The 13963-nt window shown below is 41.6% G+C and overlaps 1 protein-coding gene across 1 annotated transcript in view; it reads right to left on the bottom strand.

The window, feature by feature from the left end:
- Nucleotides 1-3291: 3291 nt before the first annotated feature.
- The window catches only part of LOC140952450 (two pore channel protein 1-like), a 40012-nt gene continuing 29340 nt past the window's right edge, over nucleotides 3292-13963 (bottom strand). The window contains exons 25-29 of the mRNA XM_073401874.1: nucleotides 13870-13938; nucleotides 13702-13789; nucleotides 8082-8176; nucleotides 7793-7864; nucleotides 3292-5647 (exon numbers count right to left, since the gene is read on the bottom strand). Coding sequence (XP_073257975.1) covers nucleotides 5462-5647; nucleotides 7793-7864; nucleotides 8082-8176; nucleotides 13702-13789; nucleotides 13870-13938 — 510 coding nt within the window. The 3' untranslated portion in view covers nucleotides 3292-5461. The remainder of the gene's footprint in view (nucleotides 5648-7792; nucleotides 7865-8081; nucleotides 8177-13701; nucleotides 13790-13869; nucleotides 13939-13963) is intronic.

The following is a 13963-nucleotide window of genomic DNA, read 5'->3' on the forward strand; positions in this document are numbered from 1 at the left end:
CCGTGTCATTTTTAAAATAGTGGTGACGAGGTCTCATTATTTTTTCTATTCAGAAGGGTACTTAATCATTTATATTGTCACCAGTACTAGGGCCACTCCATGACTTTCAAAACTTCGATTGATGATATTGATATGAAGCTACCTCTCAAAATAGAATCCCTCTGGAGTATCCGTTCGGAAATAACTCAAATAGTTATGATGTACTGCTTTTGGCAAGAAGTCCAAAAGAGGACTACAGTTGAGCAGACAATAAAAGTAATGTAGCCGCATAATTTTCTTGCAATTATATCCGTCTTACCTAAATATGTTCTTCAAGAACCAGAAACAAGAAAAGCTTCAGGCGCGGATCCACACCGGTTTCCACCGTTTTACGGAAATCGGTCACATTTTTCATAATAAAAATGTTTAATAGAGAAAAATCTTTCCAAGTTGCAAGGCTTCATCTGAGGAGAATGGAACTGGACAACATCCTGTCTGAACGACTAAGAAAACCAGGAAAGGATACTTTAGGAAGTTAAAATCAAAAGCATTTTCCAGGAGAGCATTCCCTTGGAATCTCCTAGAAGCTTGCGCCTTCGGCGCTCGTTTAGGAAATCTGTCAGTATTTATCCTAGATCTGCGCCTGGCTTTAACGCATTTGGAGCCGGGATGAGACAGAAAGGCAGAAGAAAGAGGGGTACTCAAAATTGAACATGGTTGGAAAGTTATCCCACTCTTCAAGAAAGTTTGTTAATTTAGCTCTTAGTCATCCTTTTATCATACTGTATCATTTTATGAAACAATTTCTTTTTCTATTTTTCGAAAAACTTGTAATAATAAAGGTTGTTGTTGTTGTTGTTGTTGAATGGCCAAGAATGGCCGAGTATTCTTAGAACCAACAATAGAGCGGAAGTCATAATTGCAAGTAAAGACAAAAACGTGTGCGTATGTGTGCAGGGAGGGATGTGGGAGAGTGGTACAATCCTATAGAGGTACTTGGGTAGTTAGTTCTGGAAAGGGGGTCATTTATCACTGGCAAACATATCAGAGCTAAGGGCGTGTCATATCTAAAATCTAAAAGGAAAATACACAGGCCCTTAGCCGCAGGTGATCTGTCGGATATATATCTCTGGGTGATGTGAATCGTGCCCGAAAGAACACGATATCGGAACAGAGCAGCGTAATAGTAACAAAAATATGATAATCATTACACTGAATTTACTAGCAAAGAAAACGTGATTTGCAGAACTTATATAACAGCAGTGACCTGGAAAACAATATACACTTAATGCCAGATCTCGAGAGAAACAGTTAGCAGCTGGTACTAACTGGTTTCCCGAGGGACCTGACAGATTCTATTTATTGGAATTTACAACATAAATATTTATAGTTTGGGCTTACATTGCCTACCACTTTTTCCGCAACAAATGTATTTTGAAAGGAAAAAGAACACTGCTTTTTACTTGCTTACGCTGGTGAATGTATAACGGTTATCGACCTTCTCACTCAATTTGCAACGGGGCAGGGGTGGGGGGAGGGGCAAATGATCACAACAATAGACCTTTTTACCTATACGGCGGCCATATTGAATTAATTCGATTTAAGGAGTATTATAGGATGCCCAGGGGGCATGAGCACATTTCGTTTGTGTTTTCGAGCGCTTTTCGGGACATTTTTTCTTAAAGTTTTCTTAGAATAAGATTGTAATGGGAAAAGAGATCCTTGTGCCGTGTTTGGATGTAAAATACAAACTCGCAAATACAAACGAAATGTGCTCATGCCCCCTGGGCATCCTATAATACTCTTTGAATCGAATTAATTCAATATGGCCGCCGTATAGGTAAAAAGGTCTATTGTTGTGATCATTTGCCCCTCCCCCCACCCCTGCCCCGTTGCAAATTGAGTGAGAAGGTCGATAACCGTTATACATTCATATCGTCGAGATCGAGCGCTTACCGTTATGGGCATCCATGTCGAATTCAAATTTCTGAGGGAACAGTTGTCGGGGTTTGTAACGGTGGGGGGAGGGAGGCCTCCTCCCAAACGTCCCCCGCCCCTAAGTAGACAAAATCCTTTAACAACAACGACCGAGACCAGGTTTTATGAGCCCGCGAGACTGAGCACCCAACCCAAACCCTTGTTTTCACTAAAACTGCTGGACGCTACAACCTGGTTGAGGTCGTTGTTATCTAAGGTCTTCCCTTAGATTTGATACTGCTTCCCACGATAGAAACGCAAATTTGAAACAAATATGGCCGCCCCTAAGGGTTGGTTCTTGGGCTCAATCATCTTGAGGAAAAATAGGGAACTGTGAAAAGTCTAGCGGTCTTCCCTTACGAAGGTTTCTCGATTAGCTGTGAAACAAGTAAAAGCGACTGTTTATTATTAAAATGTTCTATTTGTAAACTTCTATGATTTATTAATTACCACGTATATTTACAAACTGATCTAAATGCTATGATATTATTTACAATAATTCACTTATTGTTATAGAAATAGTAATACAGGATGTAGTTTGAAAATTTCTCATTGCAACGAGATTTGCTCATTTTTTGGTAATTTCTCTCTATAAAGTGAATTCAAATATACCTAAAACTGTCTGTCTATCTCTTCGAATAAAATAAAGAAAATGTATGTGAGGCAACGCCTTGCGGAATAAAATCGAATGTAAATTGGACATTTAAAAAATCTACTTTTCGTACAGCAATAGATCGGTACTTTCTCAAACGCCTATATTGTTCATAACAGTTAATTTTTGCCTTAACACAAGCAGGTATCATTGAAAAATTCGCATATGTACACAATAAAAACATCATTGGCAACATCATGAAAGAACATATACTTCCTGGCACTCCAGTAACCACAAAAAAGAAAAAGAAGCAATCTTTTAAATTCGTCAAAAAAGAGGTTCAAAAAGAGCAGTAGGTATCGAACCCGGTATGCATTATGAGGGCAACTGACAGAGTGCGTACTGGCAATAAGCCAGAAGTATAAGCATAAAAGGAAAAACCAACAACAAAAGCAAGTCTAAATAGCTTTCGGGGTTTGAAAAAGGCTACACACATGGGATTTCCCCTCCCATAGATCATACACAATTCCCGAAAAAAAGCACTTCTTATCAGTTAGTTTTTAGCACCTTCGGGCGGAGTGAAGTCTAGTTTAAGGGTTCTTTTCTCCACTTTGCCGGATTATTTCGCCAACATTGATTCGTATTGATCCCGTTAGCTGCTTCGTGATAAAGCAGTTAACAAAACGAAATTTTTGCATTCTTCTCTAGACCGGCAGTGGGAGGAAAAGAAAATTCTGTACAAGTCGGAAAATAAATTTCTTACGATAACACTTCAAGATGAAATCTTCCTACTCTATTAGAAATTCAGTCGCATTGATGTGCCTAAGTCCACACGGTACTACCGGCTACAAATGAACCCTTTCGGTACCAAGAGTGACCAACATCAATTTTCTCCTAACAACATCAGCAGATCATCAAGAGTAAGGGTTATGAGAATTACTAAATTGATTACCAAAGGGAGAACGCTTTGATCTTAAACCAAATTCCCTCAACTATTCTTAAAAGAAATGTATGGCGATCAGTCTGGAGAATTTGTTTGTGGATCTTGGGGCTTAAAGGATTAAAGAGGCCCTGATAGAGAGAATTACCACAAACAACGTGGCATTGAAAGAGCAGCATTCAGTTAGACAGTTGAAACGTAGCCTGTTCCAGACGTTCAGATAGTACAGCGCAGGAGAAAAATTCACGAAGAAAAAAAACAAATCTTCCCTCGTTTTTTCCTCCCGTTTTTCCGGTGTACAATTTAACTCGCTCCGGGTCCCCACCATCTGATCGCCGCGCTCTACTATTTGAACGCCTGGAACAGGCTATTCGAAACGACGACAAACGACTCATTAAGATGAACTGAAACTGGCTAGCTACAACAAATGCTATGGTAAAATACCGACAAACACATAGCTTCCTCCTAAATGCGTCAGTGAAACAAAGTGTTTTAAAAATCAAACTAGGGACCAGGTATCCCCCTTCCCCTAAAAGGGCCTTGTTATTAAAAAACTACCCATCATTACTGCAACGTTAAATCTGTCTAGTACTCAAATGTAGAATAGTATACAACTCATGATCCCCGAAGGGGAGGTGAATAGTGGTGGCTATACCGAGACGCGAAGCACTTTTTTGGCTTGCCTACTTCAAAGTACTACATCTTATCTCACCATTCGCTATTTGGATCATTTTCTAAAAGTTAAAGACCTTCTCTAATTTAAACTATAGACTGTTTGCTAAGGCCTGTTACACAATAGCCAGCGAGCAAACTCTATATCGGTTCTTTTCGCTCGGCTTGGGGAATTGTGTACATAAAAATTGTTTCGCGCGGTTTTTATTCGTCATACTGTGACAGCTCACACACCATGGATTCACACCACAGGGGGGTACTGAGGAAGGAATGAAACTTCCTGAAGACGCTAGTGCAAGCTTGCTCTCCACCTTTCCCTCCTCACTCGTCCGGAACTAGTTATAAATATTTACCTGATCGGGCGGCGACATTACTGCGCTTTTCACAAACATGCGAACTCTAAAGTTCAAAAGCCGCCTTCACAATTGCGTTTTTCACTGCCGTCAATCATAATTACGATCACAAGCAACGAACCTTGAAACACAAAAACACACAAAACGGACCGAAATCCACCAATCACAAACCTTGACCTTTTGAACCCGTTAAAGTAAAGTTTTGTTTCCCAAGAGGTCCGTTAAGATGATTGACAGCAGCGAAAAACGCAATCGTCAGTTGGCTTTTGAACTTCAAAATTCGCATGTTTGTGAAAAGCGCTGTAAATAACATAAACCAATCAGAATTCGAGCTAGGAACTCAAAGCCCTGGGGACGAGGTTGGTGATAAGAACGGAAAGTAAACAAAGGGTACTGAGGGCGGGAAAACCTGCAACGTGAGAGAAGTATAATCTGCACCAAAAGCGAGAGAAGAACCCTTTACCATGGCAGTTTATGTTTGCTTCTCAATAGGTTTAAAGTATTGTTGGTGTGATTGCTTAGCGCTTTATAGTACCTGTAAGTACCGGTCACTCGATTAGAAAGCTTAATAAAATGTAAAAGAGTCAACATGTGACAGGCCTCTTTTAGATATTTCGAAAGGATCATTATACGTTTCTGGGAAACTGCCCCCCTACCCCTCCCCTAAGGCAACATTTTGCCCTAAGTGAGACGTAAGTGTTCATGTTGGCTCAGGAAAGGGGGAAATGGAGAGTTTCCCAGAAACGTCTAATGATCAGAAAATTGGATCCGATATTTCAATGTTTCATTTGATAGCGAGGCTTAGAGGCTGTGTTGTCTAGGCCTCACTGTGAAGTTGAATTTCAATAAATAAAAAGAACCGTATAATCGACATTCAATAACAACCCGTTAATTCTGAACTTCCTGTTCTTCCTATGGGGTTAGATACTGCCTATATACCTGCACTCCTTAAATAGCATTGTCTTCGGCAGAGGCCATATTGTTCATAATGATGACGTCAGTTTCTCCAGTTGCGTTACTATCCTGTGACCCAGGTAAAAAGCGAGTAACAGTCACGCGCGGTGCTTCCCCTATGACATCAAGCTGAGCCAATACGTGTTCCATATTAATGGGTCTTTCACTTTGAATCCATTGCTGAAAGGGAAACATGCGTCACCCCAGTGAAGAACACGCCTTAACACAAAACTGCGCGCAAAAATTCACGCAAATGAAGACCGTTTTTTGACGAGTACATTATGGCTTGCGTGGCAGGCATTAATTGGGGAAGGGGGTCCGAGGGGGGGATTCAAGGTCGAGAACGCGAGGGGCGCGCTCGCGGGAAAATCTCCCCGCGCGCCGCAATTCCCCTTTCCCTTTTCAGTTTCAGTTTAATTTTTTGCCAGACAAAAAATATATACAGTTCTTCAATATATTACAAAAAAGATAGTTAGAAGAATTAGAGGTATTTTTCCCGTGAGGAAGCTCAAATTGAAACCGTAATGAGGGAAAAAAGCAGCAAAAAACAGGTATTATTTGCAAGTGGTGATTCAGATAAGGAGAAATGTTTTCAATCAGGATTTAAAAATAGAGACTGTAGCAGCACTTTGTATATTGTGAGTTAGAAAATTGAAAAACTAACTATTGCCACGCAGGCTAAGTACATCATGACAATGAAGACAGTCGTGTAACAAATTAAAAGAGATTTGTATAATTACGAAAATTGTTATCAACTTAGCACGTAAAGTAAATGAACGCCGTTATTTAGAAGCAAGGATCGTTGTAAAACGAACAAACTACCGTAACCTGCTGACTATAAGCCCTCCCTCCCCCCACGTTATATAGGCGCATCTACCTATAAGCCCCCCCCCCCAACCCCCTTTTTTAAGCCCTCCTAAAAGCTGTGTAAGCCATGGGGCCCGTTTCTTGATTGTCCCGATAATTAACGGGCCCGTAAAGCTGTTTTTGTTTACAGGCAAGATAGAGGTTTCAATAGTTTTGCATCTAACATGATAAAACCATTAGTTAATTAAACAAAATGGAGTAGTTTGCTATCTAGGCCCGCGCTTTTATTCTCTAACAACTAAAATGGAGGTTGGATGCCTGAAGTATCCAAGGGCTTCCACTATTGGCAGCCAGCCCCTAGATTGAAATAATGCCCCCATGACTCGCACAACAGCGCAATCCAGCCATGAGCCCCCACACCAAAGGAAAGGAACAGGCACTGTCACACTGAAAACTCATCAGTGGAGAAAAACCCAACAAGCCTGGGGGGGGGGGGGGGGGGGAAGAAAATGGCCGACAGAACCCAGCACGAAGGGAAAACTGAACGCGCCAGGGAATCACATGATCGATGTAGCCAGCCACCGGGCATGCGCATGCCAAAGACCGCTGACCTAAGCACCCAGGCGCTCTTAGTTGTTAACTCCTTTAAATTGCATTTAAATGCATTTATATTTCGTTTTAAATATTCAGGGTTGCCACGGTCAGTTAAAAGTCAGAGAAAAACGAACATTTTTCAAGGTCAGGGAAAAGTCAGGGAATGTTTTGAAAAGTTACGGAAAAACTTTGATATTGTCAAAGTCAGTGAAATGTCAGTGAATTCTGTTTTCCGGTTTATAGTTCAGAAGCTTTCCTCAAGATTTTGAAATGCATTTTCTTTCGGAAAAGATGAAAGTATGCTGCAAAGCAAGCAAAGTGATCACTTTGACACTCTATACCTGACACATGTGGTAGTTGTGCCGGTCAGTGGGTTTGTAATTTCGTTCTGAATGCTTTCTTCCAAATTCCTTCTTCCTCTTTCCGCAAATAGCGGAAAGAGGTTGAAAATAAAAAGAAAAATATTGATGACTTGCAAAGCGAATGTGAACATCGATTGTTTCTCATTAATAAAAGGTCAGTGAAAAGTCAGGGAAAAGTCAGGGAATTTTTAACTTTTTGATGAGTGGCAACCCTCATATTTGAATTCGGGCCCGAAAAATTACCGAGACTTTTTAGAAACCGGCCCAGGGCTTACAAGCGACAGTCAACGGTATCCTTTCTCGTGCCACAGTACAATCTCTTCTAATTTCTCCCTTCTCGCGGATTCTTAGAAGACAAAAGAGGTAACGATAAGAAATGACGATGCTGGGTTTTTATTCCCTTAGGCTGCATGTGACTTGAGTAAAAATTGTTCCTCGGTCATCTGATGCCGAGAAGAAAATTTTCATTGTCACGTTTCCCAAACAAACTAACTTTTGAAGATGGCTACAATGTAAATGAATATCAATTTTCCGTAGCCGGAGATCTGTTGCTAAACCATACCTCAACTTCATCTGCATACATTTTTTTGCTTAAATCCATCTTCTTTTTGGACCGTTTTCCTTGATACAAGACCTACAAGGATACATGTTGGTTAGGTATTGTTTTGTGGCAGGTGGGTATTGCTTAGTCTCCCTCGCAGCCGTTTTTAGTATCGTCACGCAACGCTCCTCCCCACAAGGGAGGAGCGTTGCGTGACGATACTAAAAACGGCTGCGAGGGAGACTAGGTATTGCTTAGTGCCATTTTAATCTTTAATTTGTATTACGTCATTTGGAGCCTTCGTACTTACAGTCTGATGAGGCTCGACGTCTGTCACATACTCTTCACCTAAGGCCAGAAGCTCTTCATAAGTAACTCTGATCTCTCTCCGTATGTTCATGTCCTCTGTTGGGTGAAGGGAAAAAATCAAATAAAATTTCAGCAATTTTGGTGTATTAGATGACCCCTTTGAAACTCTCTTCGCACTACTTAAAATTTGTTTCTCATGCGACACATCTGCAAAAACGTGAGACTGTTGTTACATCACAGGACTTTAAAGCTGGAAAGCGAAATACAGCTGACACCTAACTGAGTGAGACTTAAAAATATCTGCTCATAACATGAAAAGAAGGTATGAATAACACGGTAAATACAAAAGGATTGACGGACTGACAAACTTAAAGAAGAATATTACACGGATTGCAGTTGTGGATTTTAAAACTTGTGAGCCTAACACTTTTTTTTTAGATTTCATTTTTGTTTTTTTGTAACGTTTGATACAATGCCTGGGAGACAGATTTGTTTGACACGAAGCCGTGACTTTGTCACTTCACGAGTTATTTCTCAAGTTTCAGAGTCGTTAGCAAATAAGGACGCGCAATAGAAAGAAGAAGTGTGAAAATTATTTTTGTCACTTGTATCATGTAATTGTATTCTCTGTTTATGTCTCAGACCTTATTTGGCATCTTTTGTAGTTGCTTTTCTATGCGTCTCCTCTCAATATTATAATTTGGTGTTCAGAGAAAGACTGTAAGTCGAACTTTAACTCTGTAGGTTGGTACAATACTCGGTCAGTTTTAATCACATTCCTGTTGGTTGTACGCACTATACTGTCAGTTGTTTACTCGGTCAGTTCTAAATTACTCAGTCGGTTGTACGCACTACGCTGTCAGTTGCACTCATTACTCTGTCGGTTGTACGCACTACTCTATTGGTTGTATGTACTATTCTGTCTGTTGTGCGCATTACTCTGTCGGTTGTGCGCACTATTCTGTCGGTTGCACGCATTACTCTGTCGGTTGTCCGTACTACTCTGTCGGTTGTATGCACTACTCTGTCAGTTATTAACATTTACTCGATCAGTTGTACGCACTACTCTGTCAGTTGTTAACATTTACTCTGTCGGTTGTACGCACTACTCTGTCAGTTGTTAACATTTACTCGATCAGTTGTACGCACTACTCTGTCAGTTGTTAACATTTACTCTGTCGGTTGTACGCACTACTCTGTCAGTTGTTAACATTTACTCTGTCAGTTGTACGCACTACTCTGCCAGTTGTTAACATTTACTATGTCAGTTGTACGCACTACTCTGTCAGTTGCACGCACTACTCTGTCAGTTGTTAACATTTACTCTGTCGGTTGTACGCATTACTCTGTCTGTTGTGCGCATTACTCTGCCAGTTGTTAACATTTACTCTGTCGGTTGTACGCACTACTCTGTCTGTTGTGCGCATTACTCTGTCTTTTGTGCGCATTACTCTGTCTGTTGTGCGCATTACTATGTCTGTTGTGCGCATTACTCTGTCGGTTGTACGCACTACTCTGTCTGTTGTGCGCATTACTCTGTCTGTTGTGCGCATTACTCTGTCGGTTGTACGCATCACGCTGTCTGTTGTGCGCATTACTCTGTCAGTTGTGCGCACTACTCTGTCGGTTGTACGCACTACTCTGTCTGTTGTGGCATTACTCTGTCGGTTGTGCGCACTACTCTGTCGGTTGTAAGCACTACTCTGTCTGTTGTGCGCATTACTCTGTCGGTTGTGCGCACTTTTCTGTCGGTTGTATGCATTACTCTGTCGGTTGTCCGTACTACTCTGTCAGTTGTACGCACTACTCTGTCAGTTGTTAACATTTACTCTGTCAGTTGTACGCACTACTCTGTCAGTTGTTAACATTTACTCTTTCGGTTGTACGCACTACTCTGTCGGTTGTACGCATTACTCTGTCTGTTGTGGGCACTATTCTGTCGGTTGTACCCATTACTCTGTCGGTTGTCCGTACTACTCTATCAGTTGTACACACTATTCTGTCGGTTGTACCATGTCAGTTGTAAAAATTTACTCTGTCAATTTTACACACTACTTTTACGCACTACTCTGTCCGTTGTACGTACTACTCTGTCAGTTGTAAGCATTACTTCGTCAGTTGCACGCGTTACTCTCTCAGTTGTACTTATTACTCTGTCAGTTGTACGCACTACTCTGTCTGTTGTGCGCATTACTCTGTCGGTTGTGCGCACTATTCTGTCGGTTGCACGCACTACTCTGTCAGTTGTACGCATTACTCTGTCTGTTATGCACACTACTCTGTCAGTTATACGCATCACTCTGTCTGTTGTACGCAGTACTCTGTCGGTTGTACCCTGTCAGTTGTAAACATTTACTCGGTCAATTTTACGCACTACTCTGTCAGTTGTACGTATTATTTTGTCAGTTGTACACATTACTCTGTCTGTTGTGCGCACTACTCTGTCAGTTGTATGCACTGCTCTGTCTGTTGTGCGCATTACTCTGTCGGTTGTGCGCACTATTCTGTCGGTTGCACGCACTACTCTGTCAGTTGTACGCATTACTCTGTCTGTTATGCACACTACTCTGTCAGTTATACGCATCACTCTGTCTGTTGTACGCAGTACTCTGTCGGTTGTACCCTGTCAGTTGTAAACATTTACTCGGTCAATTTTACGCACTACTCTGTCAGTTGTACGTATTATTTTGTCAGTTGTACACATTACTCTGTCTGTTGTGCGCACTACTCTGTCAGTTGTATGCACTGCTCTGTCGGTGGTACTCATTACTCTGTCAGTTGTACGCATTACTTCGTCCGTTGCACACGTTACTCTCTCAGTTGTACGCATTACTCTGTCGGATGTACCCTGTCAGTTGTAAACATTTACTCTGTCAGTTTTACGCCGTTTTAAGAAGGTAGTCGTTTGATGGCCTTCACGGGGAGGCCCGGCCAAAAGGGGTGCCTTTTTCAGGCTTCAGGTATATGAAAGGATAGGGATTTCACAAGTTGAAGTATATAAAAAGGTAGGAAAATCTGTCATTTGGGCCTGTAAAAGGGCCCAAAAGGGCTAACAGATGAGTTTTATGGCCTAAAAGGTCGAGAAAACGTCCTATTTTTGTATTTGATTCCTATTTAAAAGACAATGCATTTCTGGCAGCAGTTAAAAGGGATGCAAAGTTCTAAACATGGTACGTGAAAGGGGTACTATTTGTCAATAGAAGGTATACGAAAGGGGTACCTTTTTCGTAAAAAATGGTGTATAAAAGGGTAAGGGGTTGGACCTCCCTGTATAAGCATTTGATGAGTAACCTTTTTTTCTTTTTTTCTACCACTGCTGGGCCACAGTTGTTGAGATCCAGAAATTTTGCAACCATGGCAAGGTGACGTAACGACTTCTCTTTATTGACATTATTGACAAAACGAACTAGACACCCGTAACACAGCCCCTTTAATGCGGGACCCAAGTGTCCAGTGTCCAGTGTCCGAGTTAGTCTCCCAAACCCACCAAATCCTAAACAAAAGATCATTTCTCTTCATTCTTTTTAGCGCTGTCACAGTGGCGAGACATTAGGGAGCTTGACCCATTGACTACCGGGACTTTTTACGTTTTCGAGTGATTTTCTACATACAAACAAGCCATAGGATTTCGTGACTCCGTATTTGCAGTTACCATGGAAAGTGGTGCTGTTCTGAAACACTGAAGGCTCGAAATTTCTAGAAACGTCATTCTGACGTAGTCATTTTGGTTCGTTAAGCTGTAATAACTGCTGAAGTTTGGTTTGTATGCGATTTTTGGTAAGTTTACAGCCATTTTTTAGACTGCTTGCAGTCCGCCTTTTCTCTTAAAATCCGTCTGGTTCTTATCTCATCTAGCGCGATTGCAAACCACGACGTTATTGCTACAAAAAGGGATTGAGACCAGCCGAGAAAAGACACCCTCGTTTCTCGCGGCTCGCGCGCTTTGGTTTCGCGTTCTGTAACTTTGCAAAGAAAAATAAGAGACTGCTCGCAGTCTACCATTTTTAATCTTTGGTGGCTGGCTGATGAGCATCATTACGCGCGACGGTAGCTAAGAGTCCACTTTCTCAAAGAAGCGAGTAAGGTGATGTACTTCGTTTGCGAATTTGGCTTGTTGCTCGTGGAAGTGGAAAAATAACCTGCGTAGCAGGCGCTTGAAAGTAGTGGGCGCAAGAAAGAGCGGGCGCATGAGAGGAAGACACGCGAGGAGAGAGGGAGCGCCTACTCCCTCACCCCTGGCGTGTCTCCCTCTTGGGCGCCCGTTCTTTCTTAGACCCACTACTTCCAAACGCCTTCTACGCCGGCTACTGGAAAAACGGCCGCTCCGAACCGAAGTTACTTTGAGACTTGACGACTACGGATGAATTCCTTTACCTACCACGTCATATTTTGGAATTTGCGACCACTGAGACTTACAACAAGCGCAAAATTTCCATGGGGGGGCGGAGTGGCTCAGGTGGACTTAGAGTAGATATGAAAAAAGTGGGGGAAGGAACGAACGCTGTCAACAAATTTTGGCTATTTCCCAGCACGCATTCATTTTTCTATGAAGTCAAAAACGATCATTTTTGTTCTTGTCCCAATTCATAAGGTAATATTTTGCAAAAAGCGCAGACTTTTTTTGCGTTTATTGGATATCCCAATTTGAAGGACTGTCTACTCTTAAAATGCTTACAACTGACAGTTTAGGCAATGTTCGCGCGATTGAGAAAGTTGCAATGTTTGAAAGCAGTGTAGTCTTGTACGGCCGGTTTTGGCAGGCTCGGCCGTCAATGGGTTTTAAGCAACGACGACTGCGACGGCAACGAAAACGGCAAAAAAGCAATACGTTTAGATCAGCAAAACAAGAGCTTTGCACGTGCATCACGCTTTTTTGGTACATTTCTTTGCGGTCGTTGTACGACTACGACTTGAAAGTGCCTAATTTCACGTTTTGTGGAGGATGTGAACACAAGCCAACGATTTTTTTCTTTGTTTCCTCAACTTCGATGCAGTCCTTTAGAATTCATCTCCAAAAAAGTTGCCAACATTTGTCGAATTGAACGAGATGAAATAAACGCGAATTCACTTTTTAGGTGAGGTTTTTGTAGCCGTCGCTATCGTTGTTGCTTAAGCTCCCTATTTACTGTTCAAATAAAAAGGCAACTCAGTCAGTCTGGAGAGCCAGAAATTTGTTTGTGCATGGGTTGGGTACTGAGGTAGGAGGATAACTAAATTTCATGTGTTTGACGGTGGAGGTCGATATTAAGGAACTAACATCTGTTAGTTGGATGGATGGTGGTTACGTGGTCTGTGCAATTCATATTCATGGAACCAGGGCGAATAGGGTTAAAGTTTATGTCTTGGGTGGACGGGGAGAAAAACTAAATGACCTTGTATCTGAACAACCTGGCATCCGATCAAAATGAAAACCTCCCTACGCTTTCAGAGCCCATCTTCGGTGCAAGAACCTGTTAAACTCGTGGTTGACGAAAAACACAAAGACGTCAACACATTCGAACCTAGATGCAAACCAAAAAAAAGTTCACAGGTTCTTACACCGAGGTAAACCCTATCTGCATAAATCAGTCCCACTGGTGATTAACCGAAAAAAATATCAAACTGTAACAGTCAAAACGTACCTCTCTCGTCATTAGGGTGTTCTTTGCGATATTGAATTCTGAAGAGAAAAGCTTCAATAATAAACGCTACAATGATGGTCATGACAACCTGGTTAAAGAGAGAACTCAAAATTAGTAAAAGCCTAGGGCAATTTTTGAAAAGGAGAACCGTACAGTACAGTCACTCACCATGGTAACAATGTAAAAAGACATAAAGAAGATTCTGGCCCAATCTGATGTCGTCTGAACAACCCCTTCCTATTAAGTAAAAAAACGCACGACA

This window comes from Porites lutea, chromosome 11 (assembly GCF_958299795.1).
Source record: "Porites lutea chromosome 11, jaPorLute2.1, whole genome shotgun sequence".
Classification (NCBI taxonomy): Eukaryota; Metazoa; Cnidaria; class Anthozoa; order Scleractinia; family Poritidae; genus Porites; species Porites lutea.